Consider the following 15,099-nt stretch of genomic DNA (forward strand, 5'->3'; position numbering starts at 1 on the left):
CAACGTATGTGTTCGTAAAACACCATAGCATAAATGATCAGAAAAAACACCTGATATAAATAAGCATCCCATTTCAGATGATTTAATAATTACTTTGATGAATAATTTGTCCTTGAGGACTTGGTGGCAATAACTGAAGGAAGAAAGAAGACAGACTTTAATCATATTTTTGTAATTGCATTCCTTGACCCTATCACTATTGGGGACTGGTAATGGAGATCTTTGTATTATGCTGTCTTTTAGTTCACTGAAACTATTAAATCATGACCAAAGTAAGTAATGCATATAAAAAGAAGGAGGTTAGGGGGGGATAAGATGTCTGAAATAATAATTACAAAAGTTAGAGCAGGAAATTATAATAATGACACTCAACTTGAAAATCATTGTATAAAAAATATCAGAACAAAACTGTATTTTATTTTTGTTTGCACTGTAATATGCAACATATTTTGCATGTGTAAATTACAACAAAATTAAATGATTAACAGATTCTAGCCAATTAAAAAAAAGAAGAATCTGAGTAATTAAAAAAAGCATTTTTCTACAACCTAATTATTTAACATTCACATTTCTATTGCTGGTTTACAATTCTTTAATCTGCAAAGTTAAGTTCTAAATCAAAAATTACTTTTGAGAAAATCCAAAATGTTCAAATTATAGTTGATACAACATTACAGAACAATTGCTAACATTTTTCAATAGACAGTGTATCAAGTCTAAACTCACCTTGTCAGCTTACACTGGAGTCCAAAGACAAATTTGTTAATATATTTCAGTGCACAACAGTTAAACTGTCTTACGCAAGAGAGAAAGAAACAATGCATTCTCTATGAATACTGCCAAAGACATATCAATATTGGATCAGATACAGTACTACAGCATCAATCGACCCAAAGTCAATCCTTGACATTATCTATGCTGTGCTATGAAAATATAATGAACAAAAAGAAAAAGCACAGCTACTAACATGTCTCGGAAGCTAAACAAAGCTGCCATATTGAAAGATAAAGAAGATTAAAAGGCAAAACACTCTACTAAAAAGTCAGAGATATCAGTCTGAATAGTTGCTTGCAAGTAAGCGAAGCAGAAAAAACGAAATCCATGTCTTTTTACGCACAAATAAGTAAAGATGTGTCTTTGTGCTCTAAAGAAGAAAAAACGTCTGGTAGGCTTCACCACATGTAATAACTTCTTGTTGTGTCCACCTGTGTCGGCTTAGTTTCTGAAGAACCGTCCTTGTCCTTTTCACTGTCTGCCTCCCATAAGTTAATGAGGGGAGGATACAGTTCGTTTAGGGGGATGGAGGAGGTTTTCTGCATGTACTTCTTTAAGGAGTGGTGGTAGTTCTTCCTCTTCCATCTCTTTGCAATGTACACCGTGATGGAGCCTAGGCTGATGATGGCCAGTATTGTGCCCATGACACCTGCCAGAGCCGTATTGGTGCCCTGCTCAGAGATTTCCACTGCAAACGTTGCGTGCTTGGTTGTGACGTTGACGCATGACTTTTGGGTCTGCTGGTGGATATTAGAGACTGAGAGACAGACCTCATACTCAGTGGCTGGCTGAAGGTGTGTGAGGTTGTACTCATGAACATCTACAGGAACTTTAGCTGTATAGGTGATGTGAGGGTTGTCGATTTTCATGGTGGCAGACGACCACTTTAGATTGGACGTCATGACATTGGAGTTCACTTTCCAGGACACTAAAATCGAGTGAGACTCGGTTTGTTTCACATAGATCTTCATAAGTTGGGTGCTATCCAGAAGAGTTCCATTGACTCGAATGGCGGTCACCCGAGTGTCCGCTCCTTCTGTGTTTTGGGCCACACAGGTGTAGTGGCCAGAGTCGTCCACCTGAATGTGGGATATGCGCAGAGTTCCTGCACTGCTGAGTTGGTATTTATCTGACACTGTATCCATCATGACTTTGTTACCAGATGGGGTCACCCAGTATATTTCCGGTTCAGGTTCGGCCATAGCACGACAGTCAAGGTCTACTGTCATTCCGATGTCTAGGTTGAGGTGATTGGGGAACGTGTCGTGAGAGATCATGGGCAGACACTGGCCTGAAGTTTCACGAGAAAGCACGTCTCTCACGCGCTGACCTCTAACCTCAAGCGGCATCGCACAAAACATGGAAAGAGGCTCCATAAATCGAATGGTTGTCTTGTTTGAGCTCATCCACTGAATTACACAGTCGCAGCGCAGCGGGTTGCTGTGGATACTGATCTCCCTCAGGTTGGGAAGGGACTCCGCCGTAGCCTGGTAGAGGGAGTTTAGAGCATTGTTATTGAGCATTAGACTCTCTAGTGACGGCAAGTCACGGAATGCTAAACGGCTCACGTAGGAAAACTTGGGGTTGTTGGTGGCTTCGAGTTTGGTCAACTCTGGGAGGTTATCCAGGGCAAAGCGATCGATGGACACAAGTTCTCCCATGTTGTTAATGCCAAGTTCTTTCAGCCTTAGCATGTTCTTAAAGTCCCCCTCTTGAATTTTATGTATCGGATTCTTGTTCAAATCCAGGAATTTCAGGTTTGGAAGCTTCTGCAGAGCAGTCTGCGGCACCCGAACTAGTTTATTGTCATAGAAGGATAGACTCTCCAGGTTGTCTAGTCCAACAAACGCATTTCCTGGGATATCAGTGAGCTCCATTCCTGCCAGGACCAGGCTTCTCAAGTTGGTAAGAGGTTTGAAGTTCAAATCCAGGATGCCGACCACAGGATTTTCCCCAATCATCAGGATCTCCAGGTTGGGGGTTGATTCAAACCAACGATTGTCAATGGCCTTGAGTCTGTTGGAGTTCAGATGGAGTCTCAGAAGGTTACGCAATCCAGCAAAGGCATTGGGTGCAATGGAGCTGATCTGATTGTGATTAATGTACAGCTCCTGTAGATTGGTGAGGTCTTGCAAACTGAAGTCAGGCATCTCGACTATTTGGTTTTCCTCCAGGTGAAGCGTCGTGAGTTGTGACATGTTGGTCAAGCCGATATCACGGATGTTGCTGAAATTGTTCTGGGACAGGTCGAGTTCTGTGAGATTCAGTAACTGCTCCAGTTCCTCGCTAGTTCTGGCAATGTAGTTACTTTGCAGAAGCAACACCTGCGTGTCAGCGGACAGGTTGCCAGGGATGCGCGTAAGGTGAAGGTCATTGCAATCAACGGTAGTTGCTTCTCTGTAGGTGGACTGGGGTGTGAACCAAGGCCGGATCTCACACACACAAAGCTGCGGACATTCTGTACTCTGAACTGAAGAGAGGCCAAGTAAAGCCAGAAACAGGAAGAAACAAATCTGGCCCTGCACAACAAAAAAGAAAGTCCCTCTTGCCATTCTGACTGTACTTGTTTATCCTCTCAGATCTGAGCTGGAATTCCTATAGCGCCAAAGAGATGGTGAGGTGAGATTCTCATTCAATAGAAGTGTTGCAGAATAGTCCTTTTATCCCTCTGCAAGCTTGAACAGCGAAGTCAAAGAGCTTCCGAAAGATTTAAAAGAGTGTAGTTCCCGTGGGCTCATATAGGTTTAAAACTTCCTCACAGTGTGAACCTTAGACTGGAGAGTTGGCCTAGGAAAAATAACAAACAGAAAAAGATTGTGTTACAATAATCAATGGAAAAATTCCATGACATGAAAAGTGCATATTCAAATAAACACGTTAAGAGACATGAGATGAAAGCAAAAAGTATGGATTCAAACAATGGAAAAAATGTCAAATGCACATGACTGTAGCAAACATTGCACTATAAAAATACTCTTTTTGTCTAATTTTCTAGGTAAAATATATATACATTCTTGAAACAAGATAAATTTACTTTCAGTTTATTTCAATTTACTGCACTGGTAGATTATTTTACACTTAAAGAATAAACAAGGGAAAAAATTCTTATATTCAAGACAACCTTTTTTGAAAATCTCAAGTAAACTAATCTTGTTTTAAAGATTTTTAGTTATTTGTACTGGTAAACAAGTAAAAAATTACAAACATTTTGCAATGAACATAATTTGAAATATTATATATAAAACAGTGTTAGAACACATATACAGTATGTAGATTACACAAAAATAGCTAAATAAACTAAGCATTATGCATTGTAAAAAAAAATCTATATTTTTTTTTTACTGCAATCTGACATGCTTGAAGAGGTGAATCAAAGCGGAAAGAAAGGGTGACCGAAAAGGAAGGAAACATTATTTCTCAGAGGATCAAACAATTGTTATTGTAAACAAAGACTGAACATTAGTGAGGTATAGAAATGACTCTATACATTTATCCGCAGTCTTTCCTGTCAAGACATTACCATATCCTGATTCTAAGTTAAATAACTACAGTATTACCTCTTTGCAGCATTCATGTAAAACAAAATGCATAAAAATAAGATATTATGCAAATGTGAACCGTATCAAATCAATCATATCAAATCAGGTACGCTTTGCTTGATTCTGCAGGAAATGTGTTGTCCTAGATTACTGCGGCTAATTTAACACTAGAAGGGGTTTTGTTGAAGTTTGGAATGAAATAACCAAGCATATTAAGCATCCATCGCAAGCAATAGGCACAAAAAGGTGGCATGTTATTACGTCTTTGACAGAGCAGCAGTGAACGGGGCATCTGTTATCCCATATGGTGATAATGCTGATTCAATCACACAAACCGCAAGCCAGAGGGATTTAGTCCATGCCAAATACCACCTACATTAAGAACATATACTCAGTTGCTCAGCATTGCTAATGTTTTTAACTGCAATTATCAACACAACTGAACTGCACTCATCCTGAAGCATAAGATAATCGAAAACATTTCACCCACATCATATGCAGATTACAAGTGGCAGCAATATGCCCACTTAACTTCAGAGCTTTGGAGTCTCTCGTGAAGTTGAATCCACCAACAAATACAAGCTTGGACAGCTTGAACAATTTTAAGTCTCATACTCCCAAGAAAATGAATGGAGGAAACATGGTACAGCTGGTGTAAATGAGTCCTTTAATGTGAAAGTGGAAATCAATAAGAGGCCTGATCTCCCCCCTGTGGCCAAAAGAGCATCAGGGCAATTTAGAATGAAAGCTGACTGTAACTGCCAGTATCAGCAATCCTCATAAAAGAGTGCAGTACACAGATGGACCCGGCCTGTGTTATCAGAGATATCGGCACCATCCTTAAAGTATTTCGTAATGCGATACAAAATGACACCTCACACTGAAACTAAACTAGTAAAGATGGGAGCGAAACCAACAAAATATTTTAAGGGCAATTGACTATTTTAACACTGCAAAGATCAATCAGTGTGAGAATTTCATTCAGTTTATCTCACAGGTTTGGACAAGAAAAATGATACAATGAAAATGTACCTTATCTAATTATCTAGCTTGTAATACAATATATCACACAATGACATGTGAAATATCTTAATAAGGTAATTAGAATGGAAGATTAAACTTATCTGTAAAATTTAAAGACGGGCAGATGAATGAAATGAAAGACAAATAGAAGGACTAAAGTGTTCCATCATTTTCCAGGAATAGCAACTAATTAACTAATTTTTTACCAGAACATGATCCATGCTTTTTAATGACACTTAATTTGCAAGATGTCTAAGCAGTCTCTTAAAGGGATAGCTCACCCCAAAATGAAAATTCTGTCATCGTTGTAACCTACCAAATCTATATGATGTTTTCTTTAATCCAAAAGAATATCTTTTGCATAATGTTTTTGTTCATACAATGACAGTCAATGGGGTCCAAAACAACAATGGATCCTGATGATGAAAAAAAATATGTTTTTTTTAGAGTATCTTCTCACTGAAGAAAGAAAGTCATACGGGTTTGGAATGACATGAGGGTGAGTAAATGATGAAAATTTTCAGTCTGTTCAAATATACACTACTATTACAGTTTTTTCCATTGTTTAAAAACGTGAAATGTGCCATTATTTTCCGCCATTTTCACATGAATTATGTTTCATTTTTTACCAATATTGAGGTCAATCTCAGATTCAGCTCTTAATAGCAGTATTTACCAAAGTGGAGGCCTTTCCAGTAAGTAGGATAAAGTAATCCAGCGATCACAATTTCATTTAAGACTGAATACTGGGGCTTAAAATTAAGCCACAATTTTAGCTCTGTGTTTTTAGATTAAGGTCTAGTTGTCTGTCTGTAGTTCAGAGACATCACTTCAGTTTCATTAAGTCTGCAGTGAGCATTCTATTGATCTTTTGGCAGCCCAACTTATTACCAAACAAAACTAATGTGGATGCATAGTGAGGTTTCGAATAAGCCTAAAATTACCCAGAGACTTTAAATGTTTCTCTTTAAAGTATGGCCCTATAAATGAGGATATTAGTAAATATAATATGATGGTTCAAAATGAAAACCTCATAAGGAAGTTAATACAAACAACAGACAATTACTCTTATCACACTTCAGTAGTGGTATTTGGGAAAAGTGTGCACAGGCTGCAATTATGAAGGGAAGAAACATGATGTAACAAAATGTTTCTCACAGTACCATTTGCCTAAGGACCGCAAATAACACATCCTGATGATCCTCATAAATATTTACTGATTATAAGTAAACAGGATCTGAATCCAAATCAGCGGGCAAATTAATGGCTATTTACACCACTCCAACTTCTGCAGCCAGCTTGCTTCCTGTTGTCCAGCCCGTCATCCTGAACTTCCCCTAGTTTTAGATAACAAATGACAGCTGTGAAATTCAATGGGAGCCTATTTGAAACACCTGCCATTTCAGATCACCAACAGATGCAGATCTGTTCTCTGCAGAGAGTGAAGACTTCTGTTTTGAAGGCACATCTGATCTATGGGTCACAGTAATGCTAGTGTTTGACAGGGTATTTTTTTAAGTTTGAGGAACACTCTAAGCCTGCTGGTTTATTTGAAGTGTACAGTAAAAGCTAGTTTGGTTGAAATCCTAAGTATCCTCTAATTCTAGCTCAAGTGATTACAACCATACAAATTTGTCAATGAAACTCCCAAAATGGCCATAAAAACAAACCCTAAAGATATTTAGATAATGAAGATACATGCTCCTATCTCCTAACTAAGTAACCTCAATATGCTTTCAAAATCTCAACTTGAGCACGGTAGAGTGCAGTTTTTAAATCTCAGCAGAAAATCAATATTCTAACTACTACAAACAACACTAATGGGTTTATGCTTGTATAAAAAATAAGGGTATTTGGATTGGTACACAAGCCTGAGCTACTAATGGCCAGGATCCACATAAACATTAGAACACATCATTTGTTGTTCATGATTTGATTCAGTGATTCATCAAGCCACTTACTGAATAGCAACAGAAAAAAAACTCTTGCTGCTACAGATATGAACAGGGCTGATTTTGCTGATGTTTCTCACAGCCTACATGACTTAAAATAAACTGTATTTGCTTTTCTAACTCTCTATATGCACAGTTTGCTGCGGAGGCAGAGGAAACACTGGAAATACATTCCCAGCATACAATACAAAAGTCCAAATAAACAAGAGGAGAAACTCAAAAGGCCTGCTAAAATGACTTATGACGTCAACTCCAAAAAAAAAAAGACCATCTTGTCTCTAACTCTACATTCTTTTCTCTGCTAATCTCCTCAAGGGACTCACTTCCTGAAAACCTTCATAGAAAGTGAGTGAGAAATTAATGGTAATTAATTTTATTCTTGGATCAAAATGGGTTTGCAAAGGGCCAAGAGAGCAGATCTTTTCACATCCAACATTCAAGACCCTTTACGCTTGCCAACTCTTAATCTGAGGGGTATTATTAATTGCATGGTGAATCATAGCTTTGCCCAGGGTTGAACTGTGGGGTAATGGCATGGGCGGTACAGTGCTGACTATACCGCGAATGGCATAAAAACATCGATTGCCGATCAAATTGAGTCTCTGTGTCACTGCGCAAGGATAAGTGCTGAGGAGTAAATGCACAGGAAACCCCAAAGGTCCCATTTCAGTTTCCAACTATTTGCACTTAAAAATGTTACTAAGTGGATCCCAGAATGTGTATTATCTAAAACTCAAAACCTCAAATAGTGTCAAATGATTTTACAAAACTGAATATTTAACATTTATACAGTCACACCTTGAGCAGTAAGGAATGTATTTTCCTCTTTCAACCTGCTGTCCAAACAGATCCTTTGCAGAGTGATTTCTTAACCAGATTATGGTTGCAGAATTAGGTGCAAACAGGTGCTTGGTCTATTCCACTCTTTATCTCTGTGACCAACACAAAAGCCAGACTTGTTCTTTTCACCACTTCATGAAACTGACCACTATTGCTTCTAATCCCAGCAGACTGATACATTCCAAATTACATGCAGATTTATAAGAAAAACACATAATCTTTCAGCTCCAGACCACCTTACATCTTTCTGTAAAATCCAATGTCATGATAAACCACAGTAAGTGTAGACTGAGAGTGTTTTGGATTGACAGAAAGAAATTCCAAAAAACTAATATGTGGAAGGGACATAATATTTAAATGATTATATGAATTACAAAGAAATTTTGTTTTCTACAAATAACGAAGACTACAAGAGCTATAGTATTATACAAAAAATAATGTTGATAGAACAGTTCTCATCACACTGTCACCTATTTTATTATTTTACATGTTCTTATTTATTTAGTAAAATGTTCATTATATAATATGAATTAATATTTCGATTAAAACAGTAGCTATATGATAAGAGGCATACAGTTTATTTATACAGAATATAAGAAATTCGACCGAAAGAAAAAAATATTACCTTTTTCCACATACCTTTCAAAGACGTAACCACCTGCAGCCTACACTATTGTCCTCATCTAAAAATATGCCCGACATTTTCCTTGCGTTGTTGTTGCTCATGAGGACGCTTCTCTTCAAATGTCAGAAAACAACTTCTGCAACAGACGCAACAGCTGCAACAAGGGGTGGCGTCCCCAGGGACAATACAAACCCCCTCCTCAAACCCTCATTATACATCCTTCCCTGACTAAAAGACGTCTTCCCGTGTTTATTGTCTTTCCTATGGAAGTTGTGGCGTCTTATTTCGAATGAGTAAGCAACGAAACATCTGCTAGAGTGCCTGGACATTGAGATGCAAATCACATTTCTGCATCGCCAACCAGACCCCATGCGCGCGCCTGCGGTAAGCCAGCAATAACGCGATCAGATCAAAGTTTGCGATCGATTTCCGCCACAATTACAGTGTGAAATCACTCTCGGGAGGTAAAATATAACAAACGAGTCACTGCGAAAAATTTAAACGATGCAAACGGGATAATCGAGAAGAATTAGAAGTAAAACTGTGGTATAGGTAGCTACTACATACAAGACGCAACCAAATGCTTCAATGCATTCAGTTAATGCTGTTTTAACACTGCATGCATTCATGTTTGACACAAAGCTTTTAAAAAGTCGACCGTATTCCATTCCCTTCACGTTCTGCTTACTACATAGCATACATTTGTTGTGGAATTATCTTTTACCAGACTATGGTTCTGAAAAATCCTGCATGAATTGTGTGAACTCATAAACAAACCATAAATTATTCAAAATCACACACGTTTTGCCCTTGAACATCTCAAGCAACAGCCGATGCGTCCTTGCTATTAAATGCAGTAAATCACGCCGTATGGCAAGCCATTTGAAGAGTTATTTCTTAAAAACTAAATATTATCAATTTTACTTTTATATTATTAATATTTATATTTTAATTACCAGTAAGTTATCCAAAATTGACAACACTGTAAAAAATATTTTAATGACTTTTTCTTTTGTCAAATCAACTTAGATAGTTAATGTGGTTCAGATAACATAATATTTTGAGTTTCTGTTGATTAAACCAATTGCCTTCATTGTACTAACTCAAATTTTTCATTTAACCAGGTAACTTTAAGTTAAACCAACAATTCTTTTTTTTTTTTTTTTTTTTTTTTTTACAGTGTAGTATCTATTCAATGCACATTTAATCCCCATACAAACTAGCTATGTCCTAACAGTATCATGTATCTATTCTATTGTTGGTAACAATTTGCAAAATTTTGTAACTGAATTCAGTCAATTAAGTATTTAACTATTGGGAAAGTTCCTAGTATATAATGAATAAGTACTACTATAATAGTTGCAAGTAAAACTGAATAATTGGATTGCTTAATAATTATTTAAAAAAATAAAGTATTATTTATTATAATACTATTTCTAAATAAGTATTATTCATAAGTAAGTACTGTTAATATGAAAAGAGACAGTTAAATGAATAAATGCTAAAACGGCTTGCCATACATCCAGTCCATATAGGAGAAGCATCAAAAGCGAAGCAACACAGATACCATCTATTTTCATAACCTGATGGAAACACATTTTGGGCTGACTTACCACAGCTCGTTATTACAGACAGAAAGCTTTTGTTTTTTATGATTGCAGCGCGCAGGATGGAACCTATTTAGTTGCCCATGGTTCTGGTTTAACGTGCAAAGGGTAATAGCTATTTGGATGCTTCAAAATATATCTGAACATACCTCTTTGGCTTGCTACACGTTCCGAATGGCATTGAAGTCCTCCCTCCGCGCTGACTGGTTCATGCACTTACAGTACCTGGATACAGTATCTATGTCCTTGTGAACACAAGAATGAGCACTTAAAGAAAATCCATAGATAATAAATACCATCACGTCGTTCATAAGTTCCGTTTGATAAACTGCTTAACGATTACAGTGGCATAATTTCGTTACATCCACTCCGCGAATATGCATGTGCAACCTTCGCCAAGCGCATGGTCAGGATTTGCATGGATCCTTGCAACAGGAATCCGCTGACTGGCTCCCATCCGCCGTGTCTCCGTGTTACTGTGGAACCCGTGCTGCGTCGCCAAGGAAAATATGATGACAGCACCTGGCGATGTCCAGGCGAGTCAGCTGATTCCCGAGCAGGCGATTGGTTGCTAGCCGGTGGCTGTCACTCGATTCCCAAGCAGAGCACCATCTGTTCAGGGATTGTTGTGATGCGAACAAAGGCGGGCATGGGGGAGCGCGTTGGGGATAACGCGGGGCGTGGAAGCTGAAATGCTAAGGAGGTGATATTCTCTTATGAGAACGTCTTCCACTGACTCCCTCCTTCTCTTTGACGTATAGTGATGGAGGACTCTGCATGGTGTCCCACTCACCAAAGATTTACAATGAGACAATGTCCCTTTGTTCGGTGCCTTACTTTGAGGAAAGTTTTTCTTCCTAATCCATCTATCTTTGTGCATTGTCTAGGCTAGAGATGACATTTTCAGACAAAATTTCCTGTTTTAAAACAAAGAATATATTTGTTAATAGTTTATAAAATAAAAACAAATTAATTTCACGTGTGTGTTGTTATGGTGTAAAAAGAGAATGCGGCTTATCTACAACTTCGTGCTCTACATAACATGCAAATAAATAAATAAAATAAATCTCATGAGACGTGGTGGATGAAAACATTTCCGAGCTAATTTATTCGCCTGTTAATTAGTCTGCTTTGCTACTTGTTAGGAGGAAAAAAACATCATGCAGTAAGCATGAAAGTCTGAAATTTGGGGTGATTAATTTCTAATTCTCTTTTGAAAGGTTGTAAAAATTTATTCAATTTTTTTTTTGTAATCTGATCTGATTCCTAAATATTGTTTTGGAGCAATGAGCGAACTCCGGACTAAAGGTTCACACCAAGAACGACAACTATAATGATAACTACTTAGCACCCACAACGGGACATTCTAAAACGCTTAACGTGGAAAAACGCTTGATGTGGCTTAATGTACTAAGACAGTGATATTAACAGACCAAACTCGGTCTGTTATACTAATAAAGTATAATATGTACAGAAAAGCAGTTGAGCCCAGAATTGGAACGCAGCACGTTTAATTTCACGTTAAGCGTTTTCCTCCCATAGAAAACCGTCACAAAGAAAACGCTTAACGTTGCTTAAAGGTCCCGTTCTTCGTGATCCCATGTTTCAAACTTTAGTTAGTGTGTAATGTTGTTGTTAGAGTATAAATAAAATCTGTAAAATTTTAAAGCTCAAAGTTCAATGCCAAGCGAGATGGCATTGATGACATCGAACGGCCAGTTTGGACTACATCCCTCTACTTCCTTCTTTAATGACGTCACTAAAACAATTTTTTGACTAACCTCCGCCCACAGGAATACACAAGAGTTGCGTTTGTAGAGTGTGTTTGTCGCCATGTCGTCGAAACACTGTTATTTTCATCCCGCAGTCCAATCACCGGGTCTGATTCCAGCTCAGGTTGATAGGGTAAAATTAAAGACATGTTTACAATAACACTGAGCGCGTGCATCTCCACGTTATGGTAAGAGGCGTGACCTTTCCGGGCAAGGTTCGCTAAGCTGCTGTCGAATCACAACACAGGAACCGCTGGCACAATCAGAACTCGTTACGTATTTCTGAAGGAGGGACTTCATAGAACAAGGAAGTCATCAACCCGTTTGTACAGGTAAACCACTGCACACTGATGATCGCTAGAGAATGCGGTCTTTAGCATCATTGTTAGTGCACTCGCCTGCTAGCAGTGATCGAGCCAGTGTTCGAGACCGACTCGGAGCAGGGTAGTTAGCATTGGAGAGTGAGTTTTGGAGGCGGAGCAATGAAGAGAGGGGTGGGTTTGTTTGGGTTGATTTCAAATATCAACAATGTCCAACAGCGTTTTTCAAAATCTACTTACCACACCTTTAAAAGATCAAATTTTTCTGTATATTATGCTTTATCAGTATAGTATTTACTGAGTTTGGTCTTATAATGCCACTCTCTTAGTGCATTAAGCCACGTTAAGCTTTTTCTTTAGGCCATGTGTCCACCAAAGTGTTCTTTTCAGTGGCTAGCATACTTTTCCAATTGTTTTCAATGGGAGCGCCACGTTTTTTAAAAGCCGGTCGCCTCGAGATGAAGAATGTTCAATTTTGAGTAAAACGATGCGCTCATCACTGTCACTTTTTAGTCAGCCGTCCAATCAGAGTGGAGGAGGGGAGGGACAAATACAACACCGACCAACTCTCACATTGTGTCGACAAATTACCTGCAAAATCAGTTATAAGTAACAGTGCCTCAGATATTCCGTATCATAACAACAAAGCGTCTCAACTGAAAAACCACTGCGCTCTTCAACACACAATAATGTTCAAGCTTTTTAAAGTCAGGTGGATTCTGATTGGCTGCCAATGTTTTTTATCGATCATCAGCTTGAAAAAAAAGGTTTTGAAAGTAATTTCAAAGATATCGTTTCACTGTGTCATTATAGTTGTGTGACTTTCCAATTCTCATAATTAGAACGATTATTAAAACTTCATAGTTATTGGTATCGTCCATGAAAAAAAAAAATGGATTCAAAGGCATGCGTAACTGAACATCATTACTGGTCTCCACTAAAATGAGATACCACAATTACCCAGAGAGTCAATGAGTTTAAATCACTGGATAAATGCGTGGGCACCTTTCTGAGTCACCTTCAGACATACAAGTAGAGAACTTGAGGCAAGCAGAGAATACAGCTCCTGCATTGCCTCCCCCATGGTATGCTTTATCCCCACTGAAAGAGCCAGACAGATGGAGTGCTTTCAGTGTGTTTGTGTGTGCGTGGGTGGGTGCAGATAACGGAAACTTTTTGAGGTCACTGCTACCCTGAAGGCCTTAGCTGCCAGGTAAATAGAAACACTATAGGTGCATTGGCTAGATTTGCATTGTGATAAGATGGTGGAGATCAAACACATGCACCCACATAACTAAACCTTTATCTTGAAACATTTTAGGGAAAAAGACATACCATGATAAATCAGAGAATAATTAGCAAAACTACACTGTTTTGACTGGTAGCCCTTTATGTGGGAGCATCTAAGTCAAATATATTACCTTGTATGACTAGATTACAACAACAAACACAATTTCGACAGTAGGTAGAAACCCTACACAAGGTAACAACTGCACATTTTCACTTTTTAGAATTTGTGTTCCCCTCATGCTTAGTAGATTTCTACAGACCTTAGAGCTTAAATAAAAGTAAACTGGACCCAACTGACATTTACAGTCTTGCTTCAGTTGCGGGAATATTCAGGTCACACTCATTGAAGATATTGATTTATTCCATTAAGGCAGACAGCAAACAGAGTAAGATATGTCTGCTTCAGAGGATTCCCTCAGCATGCTAAACCATGCTTAACACAGGCAGGTTCAGTCAGCCTACACACAAATGTCTACCCCTTAACAGCGATTTTATAAACTGACTCAGCAGAATAGCACAAAAAATGAGTGTTATCTTTTGAATGAGTTATATTATTTTTCCATTTGCTAAATGATTCTCATTACAAATTTTACCATTATAATATGGAAAACACATAATCATAATTGAATGTAGATGCTATCAATGATTTAATAGGTCCTATACTCTTTGGATAAAATCAAATTCCTGAATCTATGAACCAGTATTGCTGGCTTTATAAAGGCCACCATCTACTTCAGACTGACATAGAGGTTAACAGAAGTTAAACCAGAGTCTAGCTATCTGCCACAATGAGTTTTAAAATCATGAATTTGTTGTGAAAGGGTTCACATGAGCACTGAGTCAGATGGGACCTGTGGATATGGGGTGTCGGCAGAGGTCAGTCAGTCAATAAGGCCACATTATAGCCTTGGTGTACTGTAGAAGAGAGACAAGAGTACATGGAGTACATGTTCAGCAGATTGCGCTTTAGATGGTACATGCATTCACTGCTTGTAAATGCATGTGGAATGGGTGAAAACTAGAATTTAGGTGTATCCTTGTCACAAACCCAGACTTTTAATCTTAAAATATGAAAATCCATCACAAAAAATATTACATTACATATTATATATATATATATATTTTTACAACAACATTCTAAATAAAAAGTAAATTTTTAATTTTAACGGAGCCGCTCGGGACATTCTGCGAGAGCGAACGAAAGTGATGCGTGGATCTGCATCAGGTAATCCGTGGGTCGGTAATCCCTGCCAAGTAATACAAAATAACATTCCAAGTAACTGCGGGTGGGTCATGGGTGGATGAGAGATAAATCATTAATGTGTTGATTTTAATAAAGAGACAGAACTCTCATTTG

The 15,099-nt window shown here is 38.1% G+C and overlaps 1 protein-coding gene across 3 annotated transcripts; it reads right to left on the minus strand.

Moving 5' to 3' along the window:
* Nucleotides 1-380: 380 nt before the first annotated feature.
* lrrn1 (leucine rich repeat neuronal 1) lies at nucleotides 381-11,254 on the minus strand. Of its 3 annotated transcripts, none has more exons than XM_048198812.1 (2): nucleotides 10,510-11,254; nucleotides 381-3,561 (listed from the first exon to the last, which is right to left on the minus strand). In XM_048198812.1, exon 2 carries the CDS (start codon nucleotides 3,324-3,326, stop codon nucleotides 1,173-1,175), a length of 2,154 nt encoding a protein of 717 aa, XP_048054769.1. In that variant the 5' UTR covers nucleotides 3,327-3,561; nucleotides 10,510-11,254; the 3' UTR covers nucleotides 381-1,172. The 3 variants fall into 3 exon arrangements, with proteins under 3 accessions (XP_048054769.1, XP_048054770.1, XP_048054771.1); XM_048198813.1 differs by lacking the exon at nucleotides 10,510-11,254 and adding an exon at nucleotides 8,768-9,695; XM_048198814.1 differs by lacking the exon at nucleotides 10,510-11,254 and adding an exon at nucleotides 8,754-9,695.
* Nucleotides 11,255-15,099: the final 3,845 nt, after the last annotated feature.

Source organism: Megalobrama amblycephala, linkage group LG8, assembly GCF_018812025.1.
Source record: "Megalobrama amblycephala isolate DHTTF-2021 linkage group LG8, ASM1881202v1, whole genome shotgun sequence".
NCBI lineage: Eukaryota > Metazoa > Chordata > Actinopteri > Cypriniformes > Xenocyprididae > Megalobrama > Megalobrama amblycephala.

Coding starts and splice junctions, on each gene's coding strand:
- lrrn1 (XM_048198812.1), bottom strand. CDS start 3,326: ATGGCAAGAGGGACTTTCTTTTTTGTTGTGCAGGGCCAGATTTGTTTC.